General features: G+C 38.7%; 1 protein-coding gene across 4 annotated transcripts in view; it reads left to right on the forward strand.

Annotated features, from left to right (window-relative positions):
• Positions 1–14,435, forward strand: part of Sntg2 (syntrophin gamma 2) — a 203,156-nt gene that overhangs the window by 132,331 nt on the left and 56,390 nt on the right. For all 4 annotated transcript variants that reach the window (XM_050126549.1, XM_050126548.1, XM_050126551.1 and 1 more), the window contains exon 12: positions 12,899–13,018. In XM_050126549.1, coding sequence (XP_049982506.1) covers positions 12,899–13,018 — 120 coding nt within the window. The remainder of the gene's footprint in view (positions 1–12,898; positions 13,019–14,435) is intronic.

A 14,435-nucleotide genomic window follows, 5' to 3' on the forward strand; every position in this document is an offset into this window, starting at 1 on the left:
TTGCTTGGCCCATTAGCTCTAGCCTCTTACTGGCTAACTCTCACATCTTGATTAACCCATTTTTATTAATGTGTGTAGCACCATGGGGTGGTGGCTTAAAGGGAAGAGTGTAACCTGCGTCCATCTCGAAGAGGAGAGCTATGGCGTCTGCCTCACTTCCCTTCTTCCCAGCATTCTGTTCTGTCTACTCCACCCACCTATGTTCTGACCTATCAGGCCAAGCAGTTTCTTTATTAATTGACCAATGAAAGCAACACATAGAAAGAAGACCCACCTACATCATCAATCCTGAAAGGATTTACCTAAGAGTCACAAGGATAATAGGTCAGACATGGAGGGAGTCGTGAGTGGTTATTAAGGGACCTAAGAGAGATTAGGCTGATTTGGCTCTGGATTGCAACATCCCTACTCTAACTACCAGATCATTCTTGTTGAGTTCTCAGTCCTCATCAGAGAGGTGGGATTCAGTTGATGACATTCATATCTGTGAGCTGCTAGGGATCCCAGAAGGCACTGACCCTACACATGTAAGGTCCATGGGTAGAGAGGGTGGGGGAGACTCTGGTCAGGATGTAAAGTAAATGGAAAAAAATCATAATAAAAAAGAATCCCAATCCAAGACAAATATACCCAGGAGAACATTTCTCTGTCAATTAAATGTTGACTGAGAAAACAAGAAAATCACTCGGCGCTTCTACTGGACTTGTTAGCCAGCATTTTTACACTGGAAAAGAAGCAATTCCTAAATATAACTCTTCTAAATATAAGTTATTGCTTTCAATATTTTATAAATTAATCATCAGCTATTTGTGTTTTACATAGCATAATGAGGGGTTAACTATTTTATGAGTAATACTTCTATAAACATCTTCAAACTAGAATAGCATCCATTCTATATTTTCCCACATCATTATATTCCTACTGAACTTCACAGTTTGAGGGTAAATTTTTTTTACCAATTTTTCCACTAAGACACCTCCACTTGGTTCACACACAAACATTTTCTCATTTTATTTGTTGCTGGTGGGATGTCCAACTGAATTTGTCTTGTCTATTTCTACAAACGATTTACTGCTTTTGAAACTGAACTCTGTGCGCTGCTCAGAAACTCTGAAACATCTCCAAGACTGTGTTCTTGAAGAGCTAACCCTTCACAGGGAGGCAAGGAATGATGTAGTCCTTGTCCTTGGCTCCTCCAGCTGATCTGGTGGGGACAACAGGGCTCTGCTGCCTGCTGGGGCAGGGTCTCTGTGACCACAGGAGAGATGGCTCCAGATAAACAAGGTGGAAACATCAAGTCTTCTGGAAGGGGAGAGGTTAGTGGTTTCCAGATGCTACTGGAGAGTCATGTCTCCAGGACATGAATCTGACCCACTTAAGAGGATGGGGGGTTGTAGGCTCTCCCCTATACATCACTAATTAAGAAAGTGCCCTATAAGCTTGCCTAAGGCTGATCTTATGGAGGAATTTTTAAAATTAATGTTCCCTCTTCTCAGATGACTTTAGCATGTGTCAAGTAGATGCAAAACTATCCAGCATGGCATCTAACAATTGCTAAAATGAAAATAAAAAGAAAAGGAAGCATAAAGGCTAATAAAAAAAATCACAGGGCATAGAATTTTATACTCAGTGTTCAACCAGGGAGTTGCTTAAAGTGTGTTGCTCAAATTGTCGCTCAAACTGGAACACTCTTGTCTAAAACAAAGACCAAGTTGACCTAAGGAGATGACTCAGTTTGTAACATACTTCACTTGTCTTGAAAGCAGAAAGACCTGAGTTTGGTTCCCAGAATCTATATTTTAAAAACGGGAAAAAAAGCCAAGTATGTTGGTATATGTTTGTAATTCTAGCACTAAGGAGACAGAGATGGAAAGACCCCTGTGGCTCATTGGCCAGCCATTAAAGTCTTCTTAGTGAATTCCAGACCAACAAGAGGCCCTATTTCAAAAACAAAACAAAAAAGAAAAAAAAGCACCTGAGAAATGACAGCCATTGTTGACCTCTGACAGGCGCGCGCGCACGCGCGCGCACACACACACACACACACACACACACACACGAAAGTGCACATAGCCAACCTAAACCTAATGATGATAAGCACAAACGGAGAACTCTTTTAGGAAAACCAGAGTGTGTTCACCTAATAAAACTGCAAGCAGCTTTATTTATTTCTGAAATAAATTTCTTCTAACTTGTATTTTAATTTAGGGAAATAATGATGCCTTGATTTAATACTCCAAGGATAGTGTAAGTAGCACAGGAAACTGACTTTTTATATGGAAGAAAAAAACAGACATATAATGACAATCTGGTATAGGTTTAACCAAGTATCTACTCTGACCCAACAAATAACAGGGATTTCAACAGAAAAAGAGCCAGAAAAAAATGGATGAAAATGTACTCCTCTGTGGAGATGGTGGAATTCTTTGTCCCCAGTTAATGGTGTCACATGATACCATCAAGTCAGCACTCATGAAAGTGTGCTATATACTTCTTACAACACGCAGCAAGTCATTAAAAAATTCATAATGTAAAAGATAAGGTTATATTCCTGTAGATTATTTATGAACTAGCTACATATACATAAATAAGATTCACAAGGCCGCCAATGTTCTGAATAACGACAAAGTTATAACTTACTTCAGTGCCGACTGATGTAGGCAGAATTAAATTACACATGAGATTTAATAAAGGTCACATCCAGCTAATTGGTGTTTCGGCTTCCTCACCTGAGCTGTCACCGTGGCAAGGGCAGAAGCTTCTCGGTCACTCCTCTGTATGGAATTCTTGTGGAATATGTGCCGAGCGTGGTATTGACCAAGTGTGGAGAGACAGCTCAACGGGACACTGATGGCGTGAAGGGCGTAGAAGACAAGGAGAGCCGAACGCTGGCTGTACCACCTTCAGAAGTGGAGCTGGGTTCCCAGCTAGTGCCTTCATTCTCAGGGCCCGTAGTGGCATTTAGATGAACTAGAATCCAAGTAGTTTGCCCTTGCTTGAATTCTGCTGCTGTGGGAAGGAAAAGATTGCAGCTTCTCCATCTCAGCCAGGAACCCAAAGCTGACACCTTCAGCTTTGACTGCGCCGCTGACTGTGCCGTTCAGCCGGCTACAGTGTCTTCCCATTTCCGGTGCACTTCTGTTTATCCATACTCATTTACACACCTGTGAATGTCAGCATCCTCTCTCCTTGTGGGCACATGAGATGCCTTCTCAGAGTTCGTTGCCTGATTTACGGTCATATGAAGAGGAGGAAGACATGCTGCTGCCACGCATTCAGCCTGAAAGGTTGCCAAATCCTGAAGCCATTCAAGGAAGCCTGACATTTCAGCAGTTTCCCCACAGGATGAACACCACCTTGCTTGGCTGTAGACACTGTGCCAGGGGCTTTTCTAAGATGTGTTAAATACTCGTGGGTGTCAATTACATTGTGAGTTCTAGTCCCATTTACAATAAAAGCCCAACTCCATTAAAACTATCCCAAGTCACATATGAAATTTTCAAAATAATAATATTGTCACTTTATCATATTACATTGACATGACTCACCTTCTTGGGCATATGAAAGACAAAGTCAAAGATGGGGAAATAGCTCTACTGGTGAAGTGCTTTGCCTCCCAAGCCTTAGGACCAGAGTTTCATCCATGTAGCTTGTAGGAAATAAAATTGACATGGTGGCACATGTCATTGTGGAGCAAAGCCACATAGAATCCTAGAGTTTGCAAGTCTGTCAGCCTACCAGACTTGACAAGTTCTAAGCCAGTGAGACCCTGTGTCTCAAAAAATCAAGGAAGCACTGACCAACCTCTTGGAGCACTGAGCAACTGGAACTAAAACCCCGACTCCACCTCAAGGAATGACCATCTGAACCTTGACCCTACTAGCACCTGGAGGAGTGATCACTGGAGGCACAGCCCCAACTACATCAATTGGAGGAAAAGATGGGTAGACAACAAGGTGAAAATACACTTAACAACATGAAGAGCAAAACAGCATCCCCCAAAACTAGACAGCAAGACTTGAAAATTCCAACACAGATGAAAAAGACCTTAAAAATAACTTTAGAAAAATTATTGAGGCCTTTAAAGAGAAAATGAAAATTTTGTCAAAGAATTAGAGGGAAAGACAGACAAAAAATTTGAAAGAAATCAAAACAAGACTTGAAAACAGAAATAGAGACAATAAAGAAAACAAAAACAGAGGGAATTCTGGAAATAGAAATTATGGGTAAATGATCATAAACTACAAATGCAAGATAAAGAGCAGAATACAAGAGATGGAAGAGAGAATCTCAGGCAGTGAAGATACAATAGAGGAAATAGATTCATCAGTCAAAGAAAACATTAAATCTAGCAAAAGCTTAACATGAAATATCTAGGAAATATGGGACACCATGGAAAGACCAAACCTAAGAATAATAGGGATAGAAGAAGAACTCCAGCTCAAAAGCTCAGAAAATATGTTTAATAAAATCATAGAAGAAAACTTGCCCAACCTAAAGAAGGACGTGCCTATGAAAATACAGAAAGCTTACAGAACACTAAATAGACTGGACCAAAAAAAAAAAATTCCCCTCACCACATAATAGTCACAACACTACTCATGCAGAATAAACAATATAAGAGCTACAAAGGAAAAAGTTCAAAGAATATATAAAGGCAGATCTATCAGAATTACACCTGACTTCTCAAAAGAAACAATGAAAGCCAGAAGATTCTGGTCAAGCATTTCACAGACACTAGGAGACCTTGGATGCCAGCCCAGACTACTATATCTAGCAAAACTTTTAATCACCATAGACAGAGAAAAAAAGATATTCCACAACAGAACAAGATTTAATCAATACCTATCCACGAATCCAGCCCTACACAAAGTAGTAGAAAGAAAACTCTAAACCAAGGAAGTAAGCTACACCTACAAAAACAAAAAAATAGATGATTTCACAGCAGCAAATCCCAAACAAGGAGAAAACACACACAATAACACCACCAAGAACAAAAATTAAAATAACAGGAACTATCAGTCACTGGTCATTAATACACCTTAATAGAAATTAACTCACCTATAAAAAGACACAGGCTAACAGATTAGACATGAAAACAGACCTCCATTCTTCTGTTGCATACAAGAAACACACCAATCTCAAAGATAAACATTACCTCAGAGTAAAGGTTTGGGAAAAACAATTTCCAGTCAAATGTACCTAAGAAACAAGCTGGTGTAGTTATCCTAATAGCTAGCAAAATAGACTCTAAACTAAATCAATCAAAAAGTATAAACAAGGACATTTCATATTTGTCACAGAAAAAAAAACATCAAGAGGAAATTTCAATACTAAACATCTATACCCCAAATACAAGGGCACCCTCACATGTAAAAGAAACATTATTAAGGCTTAAATCATACATTAAGCCACACACACTAGTAGTGGGAGACTTCAACACCCACTCTCACCAATGGACAAATCTGCCAGACAGAAACTTAACAGAGAAATAAGTGAACTAACAGATGTTATGACTCAAATGGACTTAGCAGACATCTATAGAACATTTCACCAAAACACAAAAGAATATACCTTCTTCTCAGCACCTAATGGAAACTTCTCACAAACTGACCACATACTCAGTAACAAAGCAAACCTCAACAGATACAAAAAAATAGGAATAACCCCATGTACCTTATATCAGATCACCATGGCTTAAAGTTAGAATTCAACAGCAACACTAATTTCAGAAAACCCACAAACACATGGAAATTGAACAATGTTCACTTCACTTGAACCACCAATGGGTCAAGGAAGGAATAAAGAAAGAAATTAAGGACTTCCTAAAATTCAATCAAAATGACCACACAACACACCCAAACTTATGGGATACGATGAAAACAGTGTTAGAAGGAAAGTTCATCGCACTAAATGCCTACATAAAGAAATTAGAAATTTTCCAAACTAGTGAGTTAACACAACACCTGAAAACTCTAGAGCGAAAAGAAGCAAACACACCCAGGAGGATTAGAGGACAGGAAATAATCAAAGTAAGAGCTGAAATCAACAAAATAGAAACAAAGAAATCAATACAAAGAATCAATGAGACAAAGAATTGATTCTTCAAGAAAATCAGTAAAAGAAACAAACCTAACCAAAAGGTGGAGAGAATTAACAAATGAACAAAATCAGAAATGAAAAGGGGGACATAACAACAGACATGGAGGAAATTGAGAGAGTCATCATGTCATACTTTGAAAACCTGTACTTTACCAAATTGGAAAACTTAAAGCAAATGAACAATCTTCTGGATAAATATCACTTACCAAAATTAAATCAAGAGCAGATGAACAAATTAAATAAACCTATAACTGCTAAGGAAATTGAAGGTTATCTAAAGTCTCTCAACCAAAAGAAGTCCAGGGCTAGATGGTTTCAGCACAGAATTCTACAAGATTTTCAAAGAAAAACTAATACCATTATTCCTCAAATTGCTCTACACAATAGAAACTGAAGGAACATTGCCAAACTCTTTTTACAAGGCTACAGTTACTCTGATAGCCAAACCACACAAAGACACAACTAAGAAAGAGAACTGTAGACCAATCTCACTCATGAACATTGATGCAAAAATAGTCAGTAAAATACTGGCAAAACAAATTCAAGAACACATCAGAAAAATCATCCACCATGATCAAGTAGGCTTTATCCCAGAGATGCAGGGATGGTTCAACATATGAAAATCTGTCAATATAATCCACCTCAGAAAAAAAAAAAACCGCGATCCTCTCATTAGATGCTGAAAAAGCCTTTGACAAAATACAACACCCCTTCATGACAAAGGTCTTAGAGAGAGCAGGGATACAAGGAACATACCTAAACATAATAAAGGCAATATACAGCAAGCCATCAGCCAACATCAAACTAAATGAAGAGAAACTGAAAGTGATCCCATGAAATAAAGAACAAAACAAGGCTGTCCACTCTATCAATATCTATTCAATATAATACTTGAAGTTCTAGCTAGAGTAATAAGACAACAAAAGGAGATCAAGGAGATACAAACCAGAAAAGAAGCCAAACTTTCACTATTTGCTGATGATGATAGCATATATGTGACCCCAAAAAAATCTGCCAGGGAACTCCTACAACTCATTAACACCTTCAGAAATGTAGCAGGGTATAAAATTAACTCAAAAAAAATCTGTAGCCATCATTTATACTAATGATAAATGGGCTGAGAAAGAAATCAGAGAAACATCACCATTCACAATAGCCACAAATAATATACAATATCTTAAGGTAACTCTAACCAAACAAATAAAAGACCTGTATGGAAAGAACTTTAAATCTTTGAAGAAAGAAATTAAAAGCAGCAGAAAATGGAAAGATCTCCCATGTTTTTTGATAGGTAGAATTAACATAGTAAAAATGGCAATTTTACTAAAAGCAGTCTACAGGATCAATGCAATCCCCATCAAAATCCCAGCAAAATTCTGCACAGACCTTGAAAGAACAATACTCAACTTCATATGGAAAAGCAAAAAACCCAGGATAGCCAAAACAATCCTGTACAATAAAGGAACTTCCAGAAGCATCATCGTGTCTGACTTCAAATTCTACTACAGAGCTACAGTAATGAAAACAGCCAGGTATTAGCATAAAAACAGAAGGATCAATGGAATTTAATTGAAGACCCAGATATCAATCCATACACCTATGAAAACCTGATTAAAAAAAAACTAAAAATATAAAGTGGAAAAAGCATATTCAACAAATGGTGATGGTATACTGGATATCAACATGTAGAAGAATAAAAATAGATCTGTATCTATCATCATGCACAAAACGCAAGTCCAAAATGATTGAAGACCTCAATATAAATCCAGATACATTGAACCCCATAGAAAAGAAAGCTAAAAGTACCTTTGAATACATGGGCACAGGAGACCACTTCCTAAATATAAAACCAGTAGCACAGATACTGATAGCAACAATTAATAAATGGGACCTCCTAAAACTGACAAGCTTCTGTAAAGCAAAAAACATGGTCAACAAGACAAAATGGTACCCTACTGAATGGGAAAATACCTTCATCAACCCCACATCAGGCAGAGGACTGATCTCCAAAATATACAAAGAACTCAAGAAACTTGACATCAAAAAACCAAATAACCCCCCCCCCAAAAAAAGGATATAAACCTAAACAGAAAACTCAACAGACAAATCTAAAATGACCAAAATATATTAAGGAAGTGCTCAACATCCTTAGCCATGAGAGAAATTCAAATCAAAATGACTCTAAGATACTATTTTTTACCTGTAAGAATGGCTAAGATCAAAAATACCAATGACAGCTTGTGCTGGAGAGGATACAGAGTAAGGAGAACACTCCTTCATTGCTGGTGGGAGTGCAAACTTGTTTTTTTTGGAGGGTGGGGGTGCAAACTTGTACAGTCTCTTTGGAAATGAGTATGGCAGTTTCTCAGAAAATTAGGAATTAACCTATCTCAAGACCCAGCAATACCACTCTTGGACTTATACCCAAAGGATGCTTAATCATACTATAAGGACATGTGCTCACCTAAGTTCATAGCAGCATTATTCATAATAGCCAGAACCTGAAAACAACCTAGATGTTCCTCAACTGAAGAATGGATAAAGAAAATGCTGTACATTTCCACAATGGAGTCCTATTCAGTAGTAAAAATTTAATGACATTTTGAAATTTGCAGGCAGATGGATGGAGCTAGATAAAACCATATTGAATGAGGTAACCCAGATTCAGAAAGACAAATATAATATACACTCACTCATAATTGGTTTTTAGACATAAAGAAAAAAACAACAGCCTACATTCTATAACCCCAGAGAACCTGGACAACAAATAGGACCCTAAGATAGGCATACATGGATCTACATAGGAAGGAGAAAAAGACAAGATCTCCTCAGTAAACTGGGAGTGTGGGGGTCATGGAAGAGGGTAGAAGAGGAGAGGGAAGGAAAAGAAGGGAGTAGAAAATTGTATATTGCAATAAAAACAATAATAATAAAAACAACAAGGAACATAATGCTTGGGAACTGATAGCCAAAACTGTTTTCTGGACTTTACATGAATGTATGTGTACTCAAATTAAATGCTCCTGTGTAAAAACATGCTCTACACATGCTTGAACATTCATATGCAATGCTTATACATATACATGCAAAATCTAGTAAATGACAAAATTACAGATTTGCATAGCAGTTTTATGTGTTCAATATACGTCATATGGCAATTATGTTCAGCCATGACTGCTACTTTTTCCACCATTCCCTATCAACAGAAACCATGTCTGTGTTTCTTGTTTGTGTTTTACCTGTCGGCTGACATCTTGACCTCAAGGGCAGGACTATCATGTGTAAGAGTGAATATTGCCAAGTGTTATTGGGCAAAAAAACTGTTGCAAGGCTGTTCTACCCTAGGTCATGGGAACTACTGATGAGCTTTCTGTCCCTGTCCTAAACTCTGGAACAAGGTCATCAGCCCCAAAGGACCCTGGGTAATGCTCACTGAAATAGTGAATAAGATATATCACTTAAAATGCCGAAAAGCCAGACATGGTGGCACACAACTTTTGTGCCAGCACTGGGGAGGCAGAAACAGAGCTCTATGATTTGGGGGCCAGTATGGGCTACATAGCAAGTACCAGGACAGCCAGGGCTGCATCGTAAGACTCTCCCTAAAAATTAGTCAAGGAATAATGAGGGTGGGGTTGGTTGGAAACTCTGTCTTAATTTAGGGTTTATTTGTTTTTATCAGGATTTTTTTTTTTTTTAGGTAAATGGCTTTTCTTGGAATGGGAAAATGGGGAGATGGGAAAGCTGAACTGGGGTCACTCAGATGATTCACTATAGAGTGTGTATCATATGTAAATTTAGGTAGCATGGGAGTTGTTTTTTAATATGGCCAATGTCATTCACTGAACTCTCAAATTATATCAGTATTTCCATTCTACACCTAAACTACATTCTGATTTTATAGTTTATATTTTATGGATTAAGGTTGAAACTATTTGAGTTATAAGAAGCTTGTGTTTTATTTTATTTTCACTGCTAGGGAGTTGAACTGTAAAAAAGCCTTACTCATTTTTTTCACATTGTATGATGCTACATGATTACTATAAATGCTGAAAATATAAATAGCTATTTTTTACATCTGCATAATCCCTAGTAGAGTGTAATTTAACACTGCATTTTTGTTTTTTGGGTTGTAACCGCTTTGCCTTTAATAGCTGAGCCATGTCTCCGGTAATACCACATTTTTTATTAATTAATTATTTAAAAATAACCTCTTTTCCCATTTTACATACCAATCCCAGTTCCCACTCCCTCCCCTCTATCCACTCCCTTCACCTTTCCCCTCACCTCAGCCCTCCATCCACTGCTGAGAGAGGGTAAGGTTTCCCATGGGGAGTCAATAAAATCTAGCTCATTGCTTTGAGGCAAGACCAAAGACCTCCCCACTATATCTAGGTTGAGTAAGGTATCCCTCCAAAGAGAATGGGTTCCAAAATACTAGTGCAAACAATAAGGATAAATTCTGGTCTCCTTGCGGCCTCACAGTCTGCCCCAGACACGCAACTGTCACCTACATTCAGAGGGCCTAGTTTGGACCTATGTTCCCATTAGCTCAGGTCAGCTGTTTCTGTGGGATGTTTCCTCATCACACTGTTGAATCCTTTGCTCATATTATCACTCTTCCCTCTCTTCAACTGGACTTTGGGAGCTCAGCCCAGTGCTTAACTGTGGACCTCTGCACCTGCTTCCATCAGTTGCTAGATGAGGATTCAATGATGACATTTAAGATCATCATTAATCTGATTACAGGGGAAGGCCAGTTCAGGGACCCTCTCCACAGTTGCTTAGGGTCTTAGCTGGGGTCATTGTGGATTCTTGGGATTTCTCTAGTGACAGGTTTCTTGCTAGCTCCATAATGGCTCCTTCAATCAAGGTCTGTCTCTCTCTCTCTCTCTCTCTCTCTCTCTCTCTCTCTCTCTCTCACCTTCCACCCTCCCTTCTCCTCCAACCCCCATGCTCCCAATTTTCTCAGGAGATCTTGCCTATTTCCCCTTTCCAGGGAAATCTATGTATGTTTCTCTTAGGGTTCTCCTTGATTCTTAGCTTCTCTAGAGTTATGGGCTATAGACTCGTTATCCTTTGCTTTATATCTAATATCTACTTATAAGTGAGTACATACTATGCTCATTTTTCTGGGTCTGGGTTACCTCACTCAAGATGATTTTTTTTTCTAGTTCCATTCATTTGCATGCAATGAATGCAATTGATTTCAAGATGTCATTTTTTTTCTGCTGTGTAGTACTCCATTGTGGAAATGGACCACTTTTTGATCATCCATTCTTCAGTTGAGGGGCATCTAGGTTGTTTCCAGGTTCTGACTATTATGAATAATGCTGCTTTGAACATAGTTGAGAATTGTCTTTGTGGTATGATTGAGCATCCTTTGGATATATGCCCAAGGGTGGTATTACTAGGTCTTGAGGTAGGTTGTTTCCTAATTTTCTGAGAAACTGCCATACTGATTTCCAAAGAGGCTGTACAAGTTTTCACTCCCACCAGTAATGGATGAGTGTTCCCCTTACTCTGCATCCTCTCCAGCATAAGATATCATAGATGTTTTTGATCTTATCCTTTCTGACAGGTGTAAGATATTATCTCAGAGTCATTTTGATTTGCATTTCTCTAATAGCTAAGGATGTTGAACATTTCCTTAAGTGTCTTTCACTGCTGAGAATTCTCTGTTTAGATCTGTACCTCATTTTTTATTGGATTATTTGGTATTTTAATGTCTAGTTCTTGAATTCTTTATATATTTTGGAATATATATTTTATATATTCTTTATATATTCTGTCTGATGTGAGGTTGGTGAAGATCTTTTCCCATTCAGTAGGCTGCATTTTTATCTTATTGACTCTGCCCTTTGCCTTACAGAAACTTCTCAGTTTTAGGAGGTCCCATTTATTTATTGTTGCTCTCAGTGTCTGTGCTACTGGTGTTATATTTAGGAAGTGGTCTCCTGTGTCCATGTTTAAGAGTACTTCTCACTTTCTCCTCTATCAGGTTCAGTGTGGTTGGAGTTAATAGTCTTAAATTTGACATTTGAACTTGAGTTTCATGTATCGGAATAGATATGGATCTCTTTGTATTTTTCTACATGCTGACATCCAGTTATGCCAGTGCCATTTGTTGAAGATGCTTTCTTTTTTCCATTGTATAATTTTATCTTGCTTTTCAAAAATCAGTGTTTACAGATGTATGGATTAATATTTGGGTCTTTGATTCAATTCCATTGGTCCACCTATCTGTTTTTATGCTAATATAGGGCTGTTTTCATTACTGTAAGTCTATAATAGAGGTTGATGTCAGGGATGGTGATGCCCTGGAGTTCCTTTATTGTACAGGATTGTTTGGGCTCCCCTGGGTCTTTTGTTTTTTCCATTTGGAGTATTTTTCTTTCAAGGTCTTGTAACACCACATTGTAAAGACATACAAGGACTCCACAATTAGCTGCTGTGCAGTTTGTTTGTTTTTTTGTTTGTTTGGTTTTTGGTTTTTCAAGACAGGGTTTCTCTGTGGCTTTGGAGCCTGTCCTGGAACTAGCTCTGTAGACCAGGCTGGTCTTGAACTCACAGTTTTATCCACGAGGTTCTCGGTATTCATCACAAACTGTCTTATACTTTTGTCTACTTGAGTTGGAACTTACAGATTCATGTAGACTTCTTTGATCTTTCGCTGTTTTCTAGATGTACTGGGTTGAAGTCAAAGAGCATTGCATGTTGAGTGTGGTTAGTATTCTGCTTTTAGAACACTCTCATTAAGGCTTGGCTTTTAATTTTCCAAGGTTTCCCTCTGCAGGTGGTGCACATGGGCTGGGTCAATGAGAGGCTCCAGGGAGCTGATAACACCTCTCAGAATTTAAGATCCAAGTTCTTGGCCCTGAAGGGCTCATCCTTCTACATTTTCAGCACTCCTCCGGTAAGAATGCCTTTGCATCTGATGTGGGTGAGGGGCCTGTTGCTGAAGTTATTCATATGCTATGCAATTGGGCCCTGGGAAGTGGCAAAGACAGGTGGCTGTCCATGGTTGTCTCCAGACCTCAGTGGTTGGAATGGGTCTGCTTATGGATTAACCACCAGGGACTTATTTCAAACTCAAAAGCGAATCCATTTCTGTCTTTGAGTTCAAACAGCCGGTGAGATAGGACTGTAGCATTTCTTTGCTCCAAACATCAGCTGGTGTGGAGGTGGGGTGCAGACAGCTCTTTGGTTGAGTTACATGGTTGAGAGCTCCAAGAGGCAGTCAAAGCAAAACACAGACCCCCCCCCCAGATATTTCTAACTAAATGTCTAAATAATGAAATTTCCAAAGTTATTCTTTCCCACACAATTTCCAGATTTGATCAAAGCGAACAGCCTGCTTTAGTGGGGCCCATCACATAACTGTAAGGATGGATACTGTTTTCTATACTTCTATTTTCCGATTCCTACCCACGCTGTTCTCAGGTCGATCAAACGGGTTATAAGTGCTCTGTCTAAAAGCTCCTCATTTGGACATTTTTGTATTCCATTTATTTATTTATTTATTTATTTTCACTTTCAGGATTCTGACCACTAGGTCTAAAAAGTAATGAAACTTGGTTTAACATCTCTGAAAAGTCAGGGAGAGCCACAAAAAGTAGTGAGATAAATTTCTACCATTGAGATGAGAAAAAGCAACATGAATGTTTGGGGAAAAAATTATATTTTCAAAAGCACCCTTTACTGCACTTAGCTTGGGGTGTGCATCCTGTATAAAATGGAAAGCTAACAGTGGGAAAGGTACTCACTAGTGAGTATCTGCTGCTGCTACCTTCCCTGGCTTTTCCTAGGAATGTGCTCCCCGCCCCCACAATTGGAGCAGGACAACAAAGTGGTTTTTGTTATGTAAAAGCTCTTGTAAATTTACTCACTTTCCAATAACCTACAGATTTGCATAAGCACTGATTAAATTCTCCTGAAGGTCAACTAATTAATGTTCTTTAAAGTTGCTGAAAGACAGGGTTTTATCTAACTGAGTAAGTGGGTGTTTTTGAGTAGTGCTAGAGTCTTCCCCCCTGCTCAGGTATGACCTGGATAATGATGTCAGTAGCAAGCTGGTGCTGTTAGCAGTGGGGACCACAGGGGTGGTGCTCATCTGGCTGGATCCTCCGTCGTGATGGGTGTGCCCCCTGCTTCCTCTAGGCCTGGGAAAGTTCCCTTCTTACTGTGGCAATTATGCTGAAAGAAGCCATTGGTGAAAACAGCACAATACGTGAATGAATATTCAGCCTATAGTCAGACTGAAGTAGGGGGTTTCATTTGTACAGTCCCTATGTCTTCAGATAATTTTCAATTTTCTGGTGACATACCTGTCA

The sequence above is a fragment of the Alexandromys fortis genome, unplaced genomic scaffold (genome assembly GCF_014885135.2).
Source record: "Alexandromys fortis isolate MF-2015 unplaced genomic scaffold, M_Fortis_MF-2015_v1.1 scaffold_237, whole genome shotgun sequence".
Taxonomy (NCBI): Eukaryota; Metazoa; Chordata; class Mammalia; order Rodentia; family Cricetidae; genus Alexandromys; species Alexandromys fortis.